This window comes from Eretmochelys imbricata, chromosome 11 (assembly GCF_965152235.1).
Source record: "Eretmochelys imbricata isolate rEreImb1 chromosome 11, rEreImb1.hap1, whole genome shotgun sequence".
Classification (NCBI taxonomy): Eukaryota; Metazoa; Chordata; order Testudines; family Cheloniidae; genus Eretmochelys; species Eretmochelys imbricata.
The window spans coordinates 39,304,543-39,325,148 of NC_135582.1; the positions used below are offsets into that span (position 1 = coordinate 39,304,543).

General features: G+C 37.5%; 1 protein-coding gene across 4 annotated transcripts in view; it reads left to right on the forward strand.

Moving 5' to 3' along the window:
• UBR3 (ubiquitin protein ligase E3 component n-recognin 3) overlaps positions 1 to 20,606 on the forward strand; it is a 215,571-nt gene that overhangs the window by 127,057 nt on the left and 67,908 nt on the right. For 2 of the 4 annotated variants that reach the window (XM_077829550.1, XM_077829553.1), the window contains 5 exons: positions 9,253 to 9,402; positions 9,944 to 10,077; positions 14,470 to 14,580; positions 16,023 to 16,235; positions 17,144 to 17,280. In XM_077829550.1, the coding sequence (XP_077685676.1) occupies positions 9,253 to 9,402; positions 9,944 to 10,077; positions 14,470 to 14,580; positions 16,023 to 16,235; positions 17,144 to 17,280 (745 nt within the window). The remainder of the gene's footprint in view (positions 1 to 9,252; positions 9,403 to 9,943; positions 10,078 to 14,469; positions 14,581 to 16,022; positions 16,236 to 17,143; positions 17,281 to 20,606) is intronic. The other 2 variants (XM_077829551.1, XM_077829554.1) reach the window with 1 other exon arrangement.

Here is a 20,606-nt window from a genome sequence, read left to right on the forward strand (position 1 = left end):
CAAGATTTCTTTGTCCTGTGGGAGGAATATTTTTATTTTTGTCTGGTTAGAACATAAATATATTTTTTCATATTCAGAATAGGATGAAGAAGCCCCTTTAAACAGCTTGGAGTTGAGAAGCAAATTATTTATAATCCCATTTTCCCCCTTAAATCATTGTTTTTCCTTCCTTCCTTGTTGTTAGAAAGTGCTTTTCAAAGGGAGGAAGGGTAAACTGCCTAAGGGCTTGACACCAGTATCTCTTTGCAAATGGCTTGCAAAAATTTCCGTTGCTCAGAAAGAGCAAATTGCCCTTAGCCTACAAACTAACCATATTGTCTTCTTGATATGTGCAGTCAGTGCCATTCTAGTTGGTGAATGATTCAAACCCTGTAGCAAATGTTTTCACTATTGGGTTAACAATGCAGTTTGCTATATGAGAAACAAACAGTGGCTTCAGAGTTAAATTAAAAGGAGTACTTGTGGCACCTTAGAGACTAACCAATTTATTTGAGCATAAGCTTTCGTGAGCTACAGCTCACTTACTTTCTGTCCTTCGAAATGTATTTCAGTTAATTTGGTACAGCTTACCTTGTTTCAAATGAAGTCTTGTTGATGATAATAGGAGATATTTTATGCTTAATATATTACAGGCACCCAAAGAAAATGATGATGAATATAAAGAATAATTTTCAGATTTAAAAGTACCTAGACACTTGATTTTTATGTAGCCAACATTGTTTTAATACCATCCTAGAAGCTAGAAAATGTCAGTTCACATATTTTTAAAATTATTCAAAGCTAAGATTCTCTATATATTTCTTATTTATAGCACTTTACAGTCATTGACTAATATAAAGGATTTGGGTAAGGAGGCACAGCACTTCAACAAAAACTCCAAATAAATAACTACTTAAAACTTTTTAAACAAAATATTGTCAGTGAACATACAGTTCATCAACTCACTTCAACAGGAGTAGCTACTACTACAAGGAAATAACCAAACCATTGCTCACCTTACAATATAAGCCTTGTGAAGTTATACAACTGTGGTTCCATGGAAGAAGGAATGATCCCATCTAATTCACTAATGACCTTCAACTCCTCAACTACAGCTAAAAAATGGTAGGAAGGAAAAGAGAACATCACTGGTAGAATTAAAATAAAATTACCTAAATACTAGAGAGAGAAACCAGTCAACTCAATTGAATATTATATTAAAAAAAATTATAAATGTCTAACAAGGCATGAATAACTTATGACAGACTACACAAGACATTTCTGCATTATTATTTTCACTATTTATACATTAAAACAAATAGGTATGGTGTCAAAAAGTATACTGAATATTAAACTTGCATATAAATTCCATCTGTCGTAAAACCCTGAGTTTTATTGCATCTGAGTGAACGACCTCCAAGTGAAATCCAAAATGGATAACTGAAATCCAAGTACTTCTGAACCGTTTGAGTACCACAGTCCTTATTGCACATTCATAAGAGATAGTAGTAATGTGTTTTGGCGGTAGGGTTGTGGGGAGGAATCTCTATTGATCTCCAGTGTCTTGAGTGAGAAACGTGGTTGTCTGGATGCAGCACAAGTTCAGCTGGGAGCATGTGATTAGAATTAAGGTAGTGAGAGGGTAGGTTGCTCAATAGAGAGGAAGTGGGAAAACGGAAAGGCTGGGGCAAGAAGGAACATAGGAATACACACCCTCTTATTGCCAGGCATCCTAAACCTCCCTCACCGCTAGTGATATGGCTCTTTTCAGTTCACCGTCAGCATCCTGTTCCAGTCATGCACCCTGTGCCCATCCTCTTTCCAGTTGCAAAACTCTATTCTGTGATATAAGCCACAGTCTGAATTTGCTCTTCCAAACTACCAAAATCCTTTCAGTTCTCCTAATCCCCCTCAGAATATTCTTCTAACCCTCCTTTCTACCAAGCAAGCTACACTTTCCTCCTCCCTATGTTTATTTTAAGATTGTGGTCCCAGGTTTGTTACTATATTGTCATCTTATAACAGTATTGTAAAGCCAGAAGTTGATGGTATACTTTAAAAAATGTCCTTCTGGCAGAGACCCAAAATTACTTTTATCTGGTTAGTTAACTGCAAAAGGCATGCTTAATTACCTGCAACTACTGTGTCACCAATAAATACACCTCTCTTTTCTTCAAAAGTAAATATGTGTAACCTGGGTTAATTCTTTGGAGTTTTAGGCTAATGGAACAGTATTTGTGAATTTTGTTCTTGGACAGTACACTCTCAGAAACCATAAGTACAGTGTGTGGAGCTTACATAGATGATGCTTTTTTAGCAGAAAACTTGACTTCATCTCAGAGGCTAACTGGGACAATTAATTTAGCTTGAACCAGCAACCTTAAGTACGGTCTTGTCTGTTTAAACAAAAATCTTGTCTTGGTTTAATGATTACTATTGAGGTTTTGTATCCTCACCCGTTTTTCCTTCAGTGTCAGTCAGGAAATTGCCTTCTCATTTGAATAGTAAGTAGTCTTCTGGATTCAAAGATCTAGCCCCATTGTATTTAATTCTTTTTTATTTTATTTTATTTTTTTAAATAGTGGCTAAAAGAGCCCTGCATCACATCTAAAAGTTTATGGAGTAAGCCTACTTTTGGTCATTTGCATTCTTAAATCCAGGCAAATGTGTTTTTGATCCTGTTCCCCACATGCAATGAGGAAGTAAGAAACAATGTTGGCACACATCACCGTGTCTTGAAGCTGTGGCTCTGAAATTTTTTAAAGTAATATCTATATTTTACATTTGAAATTTATGCTAGTTTTATTTTCATTTTTTAAAGACAAATTTTATTGAGAAATAGATTATCATAGTGTGAATACAAGTACCAGATGTTGACACTTGTCCCTGCAAGCAACTGTAAAATGCGCGAACCCTGGAGTAAAATATTTTTGTTACGTTCATGCAATGTGCAAAGATATATATATTTTTCAACAATCTGCCTGAACCCTGACATCCAAATTGTGCACTAATTCATCTGGCTGATTTTTGTGCTAATCGGAGGGAAGCAGAGCCTAAATAAATCAAATGCATAACTTTTTTTGTGTTATAGTATATTGCTGAAAATTGTTGAACAAATACTGCTAATCTAGACTATTTTAATTTCCTGTTTATATTAAAAATTGCATGTTAGGGAATTGAGAACTTTGAAGGAAGTAATAAAAGGCGAAAATGCTCTCATATTAGATAGCCTTATGTGGTTTTAATTCACTGGAAGAGTTAAAAATGAAGAGACAAGGCTGACTATTTCTCAGAAACTGGGGCAATCGAAATTGCATCCGTCATCATGACTGACAAGCAGAATGCAATAAGTGTCTTGAAAAGTATTAGCTGAAAAGGCAAAAAACCTGCTTACACCAAACTAACACAGAGGTTGGTAGCACACATTATACAAGAGCTGTGAACAATATAGGTTACATCTGGGATGTGCCAGTATGTGCTGTATTGAAAGTGATATTTTTTTTAAAGCTGACAGTATTGAGAAAGCAGGAACACTTCGCTTATTTCCTTTCCACACACCTCTGGCTTTAGGAGATGAGGGATATTGTAAAACAACAACAACCAAAAGAATCTAAAACAACCCCAAAGCCCTGGCCAGTCAGCCATTGTTTAGAATGGCACCGAAAATATTGAAAATTAAAAATAACTTTAGTGTTGCTGCTTCCCCCTTATGATAACAGATGTGTCACACACTTTCTCTGATAGCTAATGTATAATGGAGTACTTTGAATTTCAGAGTGGGGGAAAAATATTTGAAATTTATATAGTTCGCTTTTCATTTCATCAGGCTGCCACTAGATGGTGATAAATGTTTGCACAATTTTAATAACCATAGGCTAATAAGGATTGCAAGGAAACTGTTTTTCATAAAGTGATTTAGCTCTCTGCTAATATATGGAAAAATCATATTGCAATGATATTCATTAAGTGCATATACAAATTAATAATCAGCATATTGTGGCCTCCTTTCCCATTGTAATTTTAGCTCCCGACAACTTAAAATATCTTCCTTTTGTGACAATTGATGATTTATTTTTATACAGTAGGTGTTTTAAGCTGCATTTAGAGTTGGAAATGTTTATACTATTTTTTGTATAAATTAGAGATTAATGGGAAGTGAGCTACCTTTCACACCACACTCTTTATGGACGTTTGATAAATATCTGACTTATGAATTGGTGTACTGGGTATTATGACAATAAACACCAGTTCGGAATGTGCTATTCTGTTTCCCAGGGTGGTGCTTGGTGACTGACAAGAGTTGTGATTTCACTTACGGGTGTGCTATTTTCACCTCTTCCTTTAGCAAAGTTCTAAAATACAACTGCTGTTGGGAGGATTATCATATCCTCAGCTTTCCTGGAGGAAAGTGGTTACCTCTATGTTTGCTGATAACCGTTTGTGTGATATCCCAAATCGTGTCAAGAAGGTCCGTCTGTTGTATGAAGTAAATATTATTGCACACTTCAGACAGTCTTCACTCTGAGAAAGTCCCTTTTAAAGAAACAAATAACCAGATACTGAATATTATTATATCTGTTTGTGATCTAAACAGATCTATAATCTTCGCAATAATTCCAAGTCTGTAGTCTGTGGAAATTCATAGATTTTCAGCAAGGAAATTCAGATATTTAAGTTTAAGTAAAAAGTAATACAAAGTCATTTCAGAATACAGTAGGAAGGAATCATGAGCCTTCCTTTTGTACTTCAGAACTGATAGTTCATGGTACATCCATCAAAAAGATGAAGAAGGGAAGAAAACCAACCTGGAAATCAATAGAACTGGGGGCATAATTTACAAATGAACAGAAAGGTCGTTTGATAATTATAAGAATGATTTCAATGATTACATTATGTGACTAGACTAAATATAATTTTTATCATTATTTTGCTGCTAGAGAAATGGTACAGCCAAATTAATATAAACACCTCAGGTGGAACTGCTGTGTTCAAGAATATAAATATTGAAGGTTATCATTTTCATTTAACATTAAAATGAATGATTGTGGAATGAATACCTATTAAAGTAATATCATTTTGGAAATGATGGTTTTTTCCATCCTGTAACTTGTACTGATTTTAGTGCTGTTAGAAAGCCACCTTAATGAAAATGGTTTTATTGCTGTTTACGCTTCTAAGCAATCTTATTCTAAATACTGATATTTCTAAATATGTGTGCCTAAAGCAAGATATGTAAACTTCACTTGCATTCTGTATTTACATGTTGTGAATTTTCTCACCTGAGAGAGGAGACTGGTCCTGGGCTAAAATAGTTTGAGTGCTTCTTGGAGGGATGCACCCAATGAGCAGTGATGGGAAATTACATCTTCACAACTGGGCCTCTCTCACTTATGGAGTCCCACAGGGACTGATTCTCTCTCCAGTCCTCTCAACATCTGCATGCATCCACTAAAGGAACTGACACTGACTAACATGCCAGCAGTATGCAGATGACACACACCTCTACCTATTCTTTATCCGTGCAACCATACCATTACCATCAAGTTGACCACAGGAACTTATAACCATCACACCATAACCATAACCACCACTACCTTCTACTCTAAGTGCCAGGCACTCTTCTATGACCTTGATTTCTCTAACAAACATAGAAATATGTAAATGTGTGTGTTGCGTGTGTACATTATAATATATTTTGAAAAAGTAAAAGAAAAGAAAAAACGCTCCACTGCACGTGTTTCCTTCTGCTGGCAAGAAAATGAGAGAATGTGACAGATGTTAGTTACGCTACTGGAAGGCTCAGATACTATAGCATTGAGCATGGTGTAGGAACCCAAGAAACTTTATAGATTAGAATACTGTATGAAAGCAGGATCAGTATGCTATTTTTAAACGTTTATAAATACTTATATTAAAACCATGTTTTTAAACCTTACTCCAAGCAAAAGCTTCTTCAGTAAGGACTTTTTAGATGCCAACTATCAACTTTATATTTGGCTGTTTTTGCTGAATGGTTAACTTTTCTTTTACAACGCAAAAGTGTGTTGTGTTTTGTTTTTGTTTTACTTTCCCATAACTCAAAAATGACTTCAAACTTCCACCATCATCTGTGGGAAGAGACTAAGCATGGAAAATCTGAATTTCATGAGGAAGTTATGAGCAAGTGAAAACAGAGTTATGGTGAAAACTGTCTTGCAACCTTTACTATAATAGACACTATTCGTGACCACTGTCATACTTCAGACATTTCAGTTGAGTGGCCTACACTAATACTTAGAATGCAAAAGGACAGTTTTGTTTTTGTTTATTGCTTGATGGTGGATGGGTCACTGTCCTTGGAGCACTTTTAAATAATAAACATTTCTGTTTTTAAGCAGTATCTATTGAAAAATGTAGCTTGTAATTTTTGCAGATATGCTTGTTTCACCTTCTGTTACACAGATCCACCATACTCAGTAGGCCACTGAGAATATTGTTAAACTCTGAAAATAGCTCTGTTCAATCTGTGATCAGCAAAAGGACTTGATGTTACTGAGGAGGAAGGTTAGAATAATCATCAGGCCTCCATTTGAGTTCCAGAGCTATACAAGGAAAACCAAAGAGGTAGCCAGGTTTTGGCTTACTGAAAATCTCATCAACACTCTGTAAAAATGCTTTCTTCCTCATGACTTAAAAAATTTTGTTGTACAATGACTAGATCAGCAATTCCATATTTCAGTGAGGAAGATTAAAGTCCAGGTTAGTTTTAGCTTTAAGGTTTTTGAAACAATTCATAGCCGTGTTTTTGCATACTTGTTCCGTTTAAGGAAGAATTTCATGCTATCCTTCAAATAGTGTCAGTACAAGTTTGCTCTTCTGGGTGCATGTGAGCCCTTTACATTGAAGTTTGAACCCTCTAGAAGATTAATGACTATTGGAGCAGCATTCATGGTTCTGTGCAGTAGTAAATGTTCAGTGCAAGATGTTAAGATGCTGTTTTCTCAAGACCTCTCTCTCTCTTTCATTTTTCCGCCCTTTCCAGTCTATGGAGAAATGAGTTCAGAATTCTTTCTGCTTCTCCTGCTGTTACGTTGGGCTGTTTTTATTTTCCAATTTCAAAACTCCAGCTCTCGTTTGTATAGAGTTAGCATTGTTAATTTACTGAAATGTTGGAGTTGGAGGTGCGTTGTTGTCTCAGTCCTGTTGATGTCATCAGGTCCAGTTAGTCTTTGCTTTCATTTAGAGTCCCTGTGTGAGATTCAGTGCTGCACATGTAAGAGGCGCAGTACAAAACTAGCTGCCCAGGGACTGGCTAAAGTGGCTTTACGTCAGCTTTGTGCCCTCCCAATAATGGGCTGCTTTGGGACCTCAAGAAACTTTCAGCTGACCTTAGATAGCCCTGGGAGCTGCCTGATGGGCAGTAGCGCTGCATGGAATCTCCACTACTCTGCGTGATCCTGCCCTGCCCTGCCCTGAACATGCGCCTCCTGCTCCCAGCTTGAAATGGTGTCCATATAAGGCAGCCTTATAGCTGTCATAAGCAGTGTCTGTGCCAGCTGCAGCCAGGGCTTTTTGGCCCCCTTTATGCTGCTCTGGCCCTTTTAGCTTGCATAAAGGGGCTGGAGCAGGTGTGAAGATCTCTCCCCCTCTGTAAATCCATCTCCCATGGCCGAGTCCAGTTAAAAACAAAACAGAAAAAACTCTGTGTTTCAACTGTGCCCATCTTGTAAGGGCAAGATGTGGATCACAAACACCCTGAAGCAACTGGTATAGGGTCGCCTGCCTGGGAGATACTCAATCTTCACTTTTAAGCCAGTAAGGATTATCAGTTCTATTTTTAGTCCTCCTATTTAGAGGAGACATTGAGAGCCTCTGACAGATTTTGGCTCTCTGGTTTTCGCCTTAAGCCTAGTCAGATTTAATCTATTAGACATATCAATGAATCATATTCCTGTCCAAGGATTTTTTTTGTCCAGACTTCTGACAGTCAAAAGGTTCCTTTAAAAAAAATAAAATAATGCCCATACTTTTCTACGTGTGTGTGAAACTCCACTTGTATTTAGTTTAATAAATTGATAACAAGCCACTAGGAGAGATTTCACTGTCTATATCAATAAAAACTCCAGGCAAGATTTTCAAACCTAGGAGCTTGGAGGTATAGTAGACTCCTAATTTCATATTTAGGCATCTAAATAAGTGGCCTGACTTTCAGAAGTGCTGAGCACCTGCAAATCCCACAGTGGGAGTTGCGTGTGCTGAACATCTTTGAAAATCAGGCTTTTATTTAGGTGCCTAAAATTAGGCACGTAAGTTTTAAATGTTTTGATTTTATATCCCGAAAAGCAATAATATCCACTAAGAGAGCCTGTGAAATCCAGATCCTGATGTCTGTCACTCTTTACATAGTGTTGCATAGCAGCAAAAGGTTTTATGACTGCACCTCCATATTTTTACATTTGGTCTTCTCTACATTCCATCTGAACCTATATTTACATATATTTCCCCTTAAATTACATTTGTTACTGGAGAAAGCCACGTTGAACAGTTTAGATGTTAAAAGGCCCCAAATTATCTTGATAAAAGCTTAAATATTTTCTAAACTACCTATTTGTTTGTGATGTATGAAGACAATCTGGGGGAACGTCAAACTTTTATACAAACCAGTTATGCCCTTGCAGGTTTATCAGTGCCCACTGACTCTAAAGCAATTTCTGCAGCTCTTCTTGGGTATGTGTGCATCCCTGAGATATGCCAGGCTGCTACCTGGAGGTGCATTCACGCACGTACAAATAGTTCACAGATCAGTCCTGATACCTTTATTTAACTAGTTCTCCTCAGCTCCGCCCCCTTAAAGTGTTTTTATTGCTGATTTCCCACGATCTTCAGAATTTATTCTGACACTAATTAGAGATAGAAAAGGTTACTTACCAGTAGCTGATTTCAATGGATATGGATTCACACTCATCACCCTTCATCGCTGCTCTTCAGAGTTTTTTATGTAGAATCGAAGTAGGTGGAAGAAACCGGCATCTCAGAGCTAAGGCTCTTTATAAATTTGAAGTGAAACTTCAGTTCTGTGAGGGAGTATTCTTTGCTTTTCTACAGTGTTTTGGCTCCAGTGCACAGTCTGCATGTGTACCCATTCTACTTGAAGTATCAGGGTTAGTTGTAAGTAGTCGTCTGTGTTTTTTGATGATATCCTATCTGGGAATAGGATAATGACATTTTATCTGGATCCATATGCAAGATGTTTGTTGCATCCTAATTATTCCATAACTTGTCTGTTTTTCTTAGAATTGCCAGATGCTGATATTGCTATGGAGATAGCCACATCAGAACAGCATGTTTCTGAGGCTGTGTATGATTGTGTTATTTGTGGACAGAGTGGCCCTTCCACTGAAGATCGACCTACAGGACTAGTTGTGCTTTTACAAGCCTCTTCAGGTATGAAAAGGGGATTATTGGAAGAGCCAGTGTTCCAGGAGTCCTTGACAACATAAACCCCATGCTGTTAAGGTGCCTCATGGAGCCTGGGCAAGGGGATTAGGGAGACATGCTTCCATATGGATGGTCCTTGTATCATGCAGATCTGTAGGTTTAAAGAGCTAAACACTTAGCTGCTTCTGTGGGGCTGGAGATGAGAAGGAGTTTCGTCCTGTTCACTCTCCCGATCCTCCAAATCCTCTTGAATAATCCCAAAGGAAAACCTCCTGATGGGAGCATAGGAACCTGGTATTAAAGGAAAAATGTAAAAACTAGCAGTATGTACCTACTCCATCAGAGCATAGAGCAAAAGGTATTATTTTCACAATGTAGTTTTTCTTTAATTTTTCCCTACGATTTCTGTTAGCAACAGAAACAAAACTTTTTATCTGACAAATATGGTTATATCTACAATTTCCTGGGGTAATTTTCATTTAATCTTTTTTCATTGGGCATATATCATTGTCCATTTTACTCTTGCTCATCTTTTTTCTATGTATAGTTTTAGGGCAATGTCGCAATAGCACTGAGCCAAAGAAATTACCTACCAGTGAAGAGGAGCAAATATACCCTTCGGATACATGTGCAGCAGTACATGATGTTAGGCTTACAACATTACAGCGGTACTTTAAAGATGTAAGTATTGATACAGGGCAGTACTATCATCTCTAAAAGTGCGGTGTAAAAACATGAATTGAATTACCAGTTGTATAATAATTGTGCTCAGTGTATTTAGAATTGGTTTTCCTGACTTTATTTCTGCATCTGAAAAATTAATTGAAATAAGAATGGTGTAAAGTATTTAAATTTGATAAGCTCCTTGGTTTTTAAATTTAGGGCCTAATTCTCCTTGTGCAGGTTATTCTGCATAGGTCAGTGGAAACTCTGCAAAATTTTCATACAGTATCATTGCAATACTGGAATAGTGGATGTCATTTCAAAAGATAGTGTGGCTAGGGGAATGAGACTTGGTTTGCCATAATAAAGACCTCAGTTCTATTTCCAGTTCTGGTAGAAGTGACCTTTTTCATCCTCCCCAGTTATTTTTTCTGCAGAATGAAAGAATGATAGTTGTCTACCGAGGGTAAAGATATAATGCCTGGTTAATAGGAGTACACTGAAATATTAACAGGGATCAAAACAAGAAGAGACTTGAACTCATGGTTCTCTGATAGCCAGCCAACTGCACTTTCCCCGGATGACTGGGTATGCTTTCTCTGTGTTGCAGCTCCAGCCTGGGTTCTGCACACAGTTGCTGTGACATTCTGTGCTTTGCTCCCAGCAGCCCAGTTCACCTCCTCATAAAACCAAAACCAATGTCTAATAACTTATTAATTGTTAGGTTTTGGAGCTGGTTCTTGGTACTGAACACTATATCTCAGCAGGGCTAGCCCAGTGATAACTTATGTAGAGACAGCCTATAGTTTTATCCTTGTCGCTGTACAAACAATTATTGTAAAAGAGTGAAAATTTTAAAAAAAGGTCATTTGCTGGGGAGAGGGTTGCATCTCCGAATCCTGGGATCAAATGAACCCAGATCTGCAGCACAAATGCTACCCTGGGCCCTCTGCTGGCATACCAGTTTTCAAACTGATCTAACTAGACACATGAAGCTTAGAACACTGAAACTCTGGTTTTAAACAGAAAAGTCGCTGCCATCTTAACTCTAATGTGACTTGTGGCAGCCCCATGATGTGCTCATAACACATTCAGTTTCTAAACAGAAAACTAAAATCAGCCAATTTCTGGTAGCTTGTCTGATTTGTATGCAGTAGAAGGTTAGTAGTCTGCTTTGAATTCTTGATTTGTTTTGATATAGGTGTTTAAATCCATCAGGAAAACTTTCCTGAACAAACAGATCTTCTACTAAAAGTATCCATAGATAGATTTTAATTTTTTGGCATTATATTATGTAGATGTTACCTTTCATTTCATGATGCTATTTTGTCAACCCTAGCATAATATACTTGTGCTATAGATACCCACCAAAGAATGACAGTAATGCACTTACTTTGACCTGTTGCAATTAATAATATATTGCTTTTGTCAAGCTCAGAAGGAGACCTGTTAACAAACCAAAACTTGGTTAATATAACTGTCGGTCTTAGTCTGGCAGTGGACAGTTATTCCCCAGTGAAGTGTTTTTAAAAAATGTATATAATCTTAATCTCTATGCTTTTCTCATGATACAAATATCAGGGGATTTCATTAAAAGTGTATTTTATTTAAACTTGACCTTATGGAAGTCTAACTTCATGATCAATCAGATTTCTTCCTTCCTGTGAGGCTACATTGAGTGTTTGTAAAATAATCTAAAAGATACTATAATGATTCAGTGGCTTAATACTTTCTGCTCTAAAAAACTCTGTTTCCAATTCAGACATTAGTTGGATTAGTTGTTTCTGCTTTCAAGTTTCTAGATCACTACTGTGCTAAAAATGTTTCTGCATGAAAGAACAAATCCTTAAATTTCTTATTGGCATAAAAACAGAAACATCTGTTAGTGTCCTGAGTGGCTTGTTCCGCTGAGCTAAGCAATAAGAAATCCTTTTGTTGATCAGCTGTACCCTCAGCAGTAGGTGTCCTTCCCGTAATGACAGGCACTGCAGAAGGTTTCAGGAGATGGAGGGATGATTTTACTTATTTGTGAAAATTGTTTGTAAGATACAAAATAGGATCCATACTCTTCCACTTGAAGAACAACATAAACACTGTTTCAAAAGCCATATACCAAATAGTGCAAAAGAAGGTCATTTAAATTTTTTTCTTAAAGTTTTACCTTTTTTGGCTGAAATTTGGTGTATTTGCTCAGTCAGGGAAAAATGGCTGAGCTATTTTTAAGAATGGAAAGAGTGTATGTGTGTGGGGGGGAGAGAAATAGTGTTTTTTCAACTGTGGGAAAATTTAAAAGAAATAACCAACCCACAACTCTAGACCCTTAAAAGCTGTTAGAATCTTGAAATTTGGCAGATCCCTAGTTCATTTATTGGTCCTTTGTTGTTTACACATGTTATGGTAAAAATTCTGTTCTGATTTATTGAAGTTAAAAATGTTTATAAATCTTACTTTGTGTATTCACACCGATTACTGTCATATGACAAAACTAACAATCTGCCAACTTTCCAGTGGCACTTCATGTGCATGTGTATTTATCAATTGTGTGCAGACTTCCACTGAGTAGGCACTCTTTAACTATTATAAGGGATTTTCACATGCACACATAAGAAAGTTTAATGGAATTTCAATTTTAACAGGTAGGGAGATTGTGGAACCTGGTCTGGTAAGGTGCATGTGGAAGGAAGCAGGACTTCAAAGAAGCCTTTTGTTTGTGTGACGCCCTGTACCTTATTCACTGCATAAAATCCACATCTCGCTCAGGAGCAGGAATTTTTCTTGATAGATTTTTTCAGTGGTGTTTATTATTTTATGATTGCCTCACAACTATTAATGAATTTGTCCTAATATAATTTGTGTTCAGTACAGGTAAAAATGTGGTATCACCATTTCATATGGGAGAATTGAGGCATAGAGAGATTGTTATTTGTTGAAGATCTGTGGGTGAACTAGCAATAAAATCTGCATCTCTTGATTATCCTTCCTCTTTCTGTGGACTCCTGCCTTATTCGCTATATGGACCATCCCATTTATGTAATAAGTGCTGCAGACACCAGTCTCTCTGGCTGCAGACAATGAGCTTTCTCAGTGAATGAGGCTCATTATATAGCAACTCATCCTAGTTCGCTATATAATCTCACTTGATTCACCACCCAATCTGTCCCTCAATCAGATGGGGGCCAGCGGGAAGAAGAAAGACTGTGTTATGGTTAAGGTGGTAGATTCAGGCCTTGGAGAGCTATAAAATGTTAGAGATCAAATTGGAGCAGGTAAAATAGAAGAATGTTCTATATGTTCACATGCAGGAAAAGAGAGGTGTTATACCACCAAAAAAAGCAAACCACCACTATGTTATTTTTACATTGTCCATTACAAATCATTGCAGGGCAAGTCTGTTTTAGGGCTAAAACAGGTATTTTTGCTGATCATTTTTACTGTTCTCTCTTCACTATTAGGACAGGTTTTTTGTATAAATGCAATATATGCATTTTAATTTTGTGATTGAAATTGCATGTATTATAAAAGTCTCTTATCATAATTCTGTCTGGTTTTCTAGCTGATCATTTCTTGAGTTAGAGTACCATTCACCAAATTGTGTAGTTTTGTGATGTGGCCAAATAGGGTGCTAGGATGATGCCAACAAGCTATGTAAGGCTTTAGACGTGGGCTGAGGTTTGACTTCAGATCTCCACAGCCCAAAAGTTGATACATTGAATTATTATGCCACTTAATGCCTTTTTTCATCTTATACTGTATTCCTGACTGTATTGTTAAGCAGTTAGCAAGAGGATTGAAGTTTTTGAATTGAATTAAAATTGGATAGATATTTAATTATGCAACTGTGGACATTTTATTAATGTACATGATTCATGTTATGTTCAAAGCCTTATGGCATCGTATTGCTCATTCTGAGTGAAATACATTTGAGTCAGCTTTTATGAAGCAGGGAAAAGTTTGTAGTTTTACAGCAGAATGGACTTTAAAAGCTCTCTGAATACAGTGAATGCCAGAGATTCTTTAAAAAAGATTGCTTTGGTGCTGAAATAATATGTAACTTAAGGGAGTGGAGTGTATTAGAAGGTCAGAAATAAAATTGCAAGAACTACATTGCGACACTTACCTTCAATATAACTATGAATGCTCTAACACGGTAAAATCTATGTGAACTCTATATGCATTTTATTCCTCCCTAATTCTGTCACCATCCTGGGAGGCAAACCTTTGCAGTATTATAACTTTAATAAGAGCTTAAATTGGGTTTTCAATGCAAAGCACAGCAATAGCTGTATAGTGGAAGGATTATTATAACTAAGCCCTATAAAAGTGAAAGAAATATTTATTGAATAGCACATGTATACATTTTAGCTGGAAATGTCTGTTGAATAACATCATGTACATTTATATTTTTTTAAGAGTTCCTGTCTGCAAGCAGTGTCAATAGGCTGGGAAGGAGGTGTTTATGTACAAACTTGTGGTCATACGTTACACATAGATTGTCATAAATCTTACATGGAATCATTAAGAGTAAGTTGATCTGCAATTCCAAAAGCTGTCTTGTATTGTTTGCACCTGATCTTGCTCCCATTTAAGTCAATGGGAGCTTACAACTAATCTGAATGGAAGCAAGACTGAGTCCTTTTTATTTTCTACATTGATGTGCAAGACTTTTTTTTGATCGTCTTCCAAATGGTGTATTTTTAACATCTCCTTTTTATTTCATCTTTACATTTTTGTAAAAAATTGATTTTGTATCTAATTATTTTGACCTACCAAAGCAATTATGAAGAAGAAAAGTTCAACAAGTTAATCTCATTGTTTAAAAATATTGTAATTGTGCCCTGTATATACTGTATGTCTCGTAAATTTTGGTAGAAAACTGTATTCCCATTTCATGGGTAAAACTTTTTATTTAAACTTGTTCTAACTAGTCAGGGACCCAGAAAGTTACAAAGGTAATTCTGTCAGTTTGCTGGAGACTGTCTCAGTATGGGGACTACCTGTTTGAAGCTCAAATTACACTTAGTCAGCCCTATTCCTGCAGTGCTCTCAGGTGTGGGGATCCAATGAGGCACTTTGTGAAGATGAAAATGGGAAGTTACGTGCTGTAACTGAAGCTCCCTGAAACTGCCCCCCCCCACCCTCTATAGCTCCACAGTCCTCAATGGACTCTAAAGCAATGTGGAAGAGATCTGTTGTAGTTGAGAGGAACTGAGCCATTCCATCTGGCATGGTGCTCTCCAATGGCTAGGTTCTTGGCCTGTGGACTATAGTGTGAACTAAGCTCAAGAATGTATTTCTCCTGGGACAGTAACTTCAGATATTTCCCATTACTGATAAGTAAATTTGCATTTTGCCAGATGGAGAGTAATAAAGTTAATAAGGGAAACTTTCAAACTCTACGGCAGTTGCTAACAATCAACAATAAAAAATAAACATTAAAAACTACTTTAATCTCCCCATCCTACCCTAGCCGCGCTATTTCCCAATGATGGAAGGCTGTTGCAATGCCACAGGGTTCTCTGTTGCTGGTCATACCACTCCTTGTTCTGCCTGAAATAACATGAATCAAGCAGAGTAGGAGAAGTCCTCTGGTGAGTGCTTCATGTCCCACCCAGAATTTGTTCAAGCAAATCAGAGTGTCAGTTAGAGCTGATGCAGTCACTGTTTCTGTGGTATGGGAACAACATGAATATCTCTCCTTTAACTGTGTGACATTTTAACTATGGATTGTCTTGGACATTCTGGAATACTTGTAAATTATAGGGATATCATGAGACAGTCTGAGTAATTAGAGTACTCTTACAAAATTCAGCGCACATTCGTATCATTCTTGGTTTACAGTTATTTGTAGATGGTCTATATTTTTATCTGTGAGATATTGTCTATGAAATTTCAAGAACACAATTGTGATCTTCACTGAGTTCATATGTATCTACTTTCTTTCTTTCTTTTTTTTTTTTTTAAAGAATGACCAGGTCCTCCAGGGTTTTTCTGTGGACAAAGGAGAATTTACCTGCCCCCTCTGTAGGCAATTTGCAAACAGTGTTCTTCCTTGTTATCCTGGAAACAATGTGGAAAGAAGCCTTTTGCAATGTCATAGTAACAAGAGTATGCAAGATCTTATAAAAGAGGTGGAAGAGCTTCAAGAACAGCTGGGAACTTTCCCAGTAAGCATCAGTGTAAGGCAGAAAGATCCTTGTTAATTTGCCTCTACCTTTCAACTTTGTTTCATATTTCTTTCTGTGATTTATTTAAATTATGAAACCACATTTTTCTTCCTCTTTCTGTATGGGAAAATTGTACTATTTTTTAATGGATTAAATGTAATCAAAACATTTTAAAGGTTTATACCTTTTATGACATTACCTATTAAAAGTAAAAACAGAATTATGATCAAAACATTACTAATGTAAAAGTTTATTTTTGGAATAGTTTTTTCTTATTCTTTAATTCAGTTCATTCTTGTAATTGACCTAGAACTGAATCATATTTCATGAAGCTCACTATTTTTTTTTCAATGTAAAACATGAATCCCTTGTAACTGGAAGCTATTTAAAGTATGTCAGTTCAGACCATGTAAGATTGTGGATTATTTGTTTTGCAAAGATGACAATTTACTCTACTTGTACATAATGTAGCCGCTTTATAATGTCATTCAAAAAGATGTAATTAGATCTGTAAAATCATGTTAGTCTTCCAATCTCATAGGAAATACCTCTATTTAAAAGGTATTTCAAAGTAACAATACTTCAGTTTGCTAAGGATTGCAATTTTAAATGTGTTATTTTCAGGTACTTGTTGCACAATCTATATGCCCCATTGACTATACTTCAGGATAGCACAGACTAAAAATTCTATACATTATATGGACAAAACAGTTAAATTGCTTTGTCCATCTCCCTGCGTATTCAGAATATACCTTTCTACTAGACAAAAAATCACGATAGCAGCTTTTAATACACATTTTTCATATAACCTATAAATGTTCTTTTGTATAGGTATAATGACAATGTTAAGCTTTGTAATTGTGTATTGCTTTTGACCAGATAAGTAAATTAACCTATTAATGCCTTTTCTTTTTTCGTAGTCTGAAACCAATCTTAGTAAGGAAATGGAATCTGTAATGAAAGATATAAAAAGTACTACCCAGAAGAAATATACAGACTACAGCAAGACTCCTGGATCACCAGACAATGATTTTCTCTTCATGTATTCTGTAGCTAGGTAGGTCCATTAAGCTGTTTTGACCATTCCTTTTGCATTTGTTATTAGTAATAGTGCCCAAAAAAATCACTAGTAAAACCCACCAAAATCCTGAGATTGGCTTAACAATCATGAGATTTAAAAATAATAAAGTTTGGGTTCTTTTTATTTTCTGTTTTTTCAACATGTAGGGTGCCCTGAAGTAACATTTTTCACTCTAGGACAATCAGGGCTAGAATTTTATGGGGGAGGGGTTGTTTTGTTTTTGTTTTGTTTCTTAATGCATTCTGAGTTTCTCATGTATTCACATAACTCCAATGGCTGGAGCTTTAAGAAAAGCACATATTATTGTGAAACTTGTCATAACATCACTAGTTGTATGAAGTGAATTATCTGTGTTGGAATGGACCTTATTTAACCCTTGTCTACTAAGAATAGCCAATCTAATGAGGTGGAGAGATAGGACCCGAGTTCTGCATATCCTCTGAAGGACCACATCTCCATTATCAGGGGACATAACCACCATGTCGGGGCATTGGCTTAGCACTGACTCAAAGGAATGAGATGTCGCTTCCTGAATCGTCAACATATCTTCCCATAGGTCATCCATTTATGTGTTGATTGGGCGTGACCCTACTTAATATGGGAGATCTGACTGGCTCTCAACACAAGTTGGTATGGTTACAGAGTGCTGTTCTTAGAGACTTACTTCTGTGGGAAAAGATACAATTAAAGCAAAATAGAATTTGCTAATCAAAAAGCCCGTTTAATTTCTTTCTGAGTCTAGCTCATTCAACATAATATCCTCTTTCCTCCCATGTTACAAAGTTTTCTTTTATGGTACTGCAGCTATTTAGTTTCTGCTTGAGAAATAGGAAAATGTTAAATAGCAATGATGTGACATACTAGTATGAGGACTAGCAAACTTTTCTCGGACAGGCAGGAAGCTCCTCTAGTGTGGCTGAGCAGGTGAAGTTTGACAGAAGAGCAATGGTTTCCACACAATGGTGAATAGCTGTACCCTTAGAGCAGTGGTCTCCAACCTTTTTACACACAAGATCACCTTTTGAATTTAAGTGCAACCCAGGATCTACCCTGCCCCTTCCCTGAGTCCCAGCCCCTTCCCCAAAGCCCTGCTTCGCTCACTCCATTCTCCCCTGTTGCTCGCTCTGCCCCATCCTCACTCACTTTCATTGGGTTGGGGTTCGGGGGGGGGTGCAGGCTCTGGGCCAGGGCTGAGGGGTGCGGAGTGTGGGAGCAGGTGAGGGGTGCAAGCTCTGGGAGGACGTTTGGGTGCAGGAGGGGGCTCCGGGCTGGGGCAGAGTGTTGGGGTGGAGGAGGAGGTATGAGGTGCTGGCTCCGGGAGGGGCTAGGGGTTGGAGTGTGGGCACTTACCTCATGGGCCACTTACCTGGTGGCACTTACCTCAAGGGGCTCCCGGTTGGCGGCGCAGCAGGGCTAAGGCAGGCTCCCTGCCTGTCCCAGTCCCATACCACTCCCAGAAGTGGCCAGCACGCCCCTGCGGCCCCTGGTGGGGGGCACTTGGCTCTGCGTGCTGCTCCTGCCTGCAAGCACCACCCCCACAGCTTCCTTTGGCCGCAGTTCCCCGTGCCTGGCGTACTTGCCACTTCCGGGAGCGGCGTGGGGCCAGGGCATGCAGGAAGCCTGTCTTAGCCCTGCTGTGCTGCCGGACTTTTAGCGGTCGGGGATTGCGATCAACTGGCAGAGGCTCCAGGATTGAGTAGTCGATTGTGATCTATGAGTTGGTGACCACTGCCTTAGAGTGTGTTAAAAACAAAAGGAAAATTTAAGCAGTTTAGCTATGAACTCCTAAATTGTTACAACAGGATTTTATTAAAATGCGAATGCTAATATTTAATATTTGATCAGCATCAATTTCTTTCAAAACCCGATTATGCTTGCTTAGCTTACCGAAATTGCTAAATTTACGGAGTTATGTGCAAAACGGAAATACTGGAAGGCAAGGAAATGACCAGTTTAAGGGTACAGGATCATAAATCTTACACTGCCTACATGATAGCCTAACCATTTATTCTTTATCAAGTGTAAAAAAAATTGCATCATAATGCACCTTAATTCCCAAAATAAATACTGTTCTTTCATCAGTAATCTCAGACGAGAACTGCAGCATTCAGTTGTTCTTAAAACACATTGATTCAGTCTCAAATGCAAATCCACACACATAATTTTTCTGTAAATCAATAAAGTTATACACATTTCTTTGTAAACGAAAGGCCTCAGTTGGATTCCTACATCTGGGTTCGTACACCCACACAGTGCACCATTGACTTCAATGGAGCTCAGTGGGGGCACAAATGTCTGCTTCCAAAGATATGACTGCAAGATCTCTCCGTATCTATACGAGAAAGAACAATGATGCGTAGTTTTTAAAACAATACTGATAACGTTTCCCATTTAATACTGTCTTTTAAAATGTTTGGAAATTGAAATCAAGATGATAAAAATCATGGGTCAGAGTCAAGGCTGTGTTGTGGTGAAATATGCATTGATAAAAATAAAGTGGACAGTATAAGACTTATGGACCAGGTTCTGTCCTATGCCAGTTGCCCTTCGTGCCTCTTTGGCAGCTTAAAGGGAACTTAAAGCTACCGTAAAAAAGTGCAGTTGGAGAGTTTGCTTGCATAGGGATTCACCTGGTTGTGTAAACCCAACTCTGTCAGCTCTGTACCGCCCACTTCTGGCCACTCCTCTTCCCCCAGTCTTCCCCTCCTCTTTGCATGGATTACACGCTGATTATCGCTGCCAGCATAATGGCCCTTAGATTATGCCCAGTATCAGGGGTAAGTGAGTGAGAAGAAAGATGGCCTAATGCCACCCACTTTTCTCCTCTCTTCCCCGACTGTGCACCAAACAGAGCCCTGGTGCACCTGTAGATTGATGAGCCTCATGATATCCTTAATTAAACACTTCCTGATTTTGTAAGTGATGCAAAGGGTAAATATATTGTTATAATTTACCATAGCAACCTTAACTGGTAAAAGAAAGTTTTTGGTTTTGATATAGTTTCTAATGATGATTTTTTGTTAATACTGAATAACATTTTAATCCTCTTCTGAACAATTTCATTTATTGATTCCAAATATTTAAAGCTTTCATACAAATATTTTGCTGATTCAGATACAGTCATGTCACAGTAAAGATTCGCAGCCCTGTTGTGTCTATTATATATCCATAAAAACTAACTACTGTTGCATTTATTTATAAAACAAACTAGGCGATTAAATGGAAAATTATTTAAATTATTCTTTAAGAGTACTTCAGTTGTATTTTGTTTCATAATAGTTTAATGATTTTCTTGGGTCTTT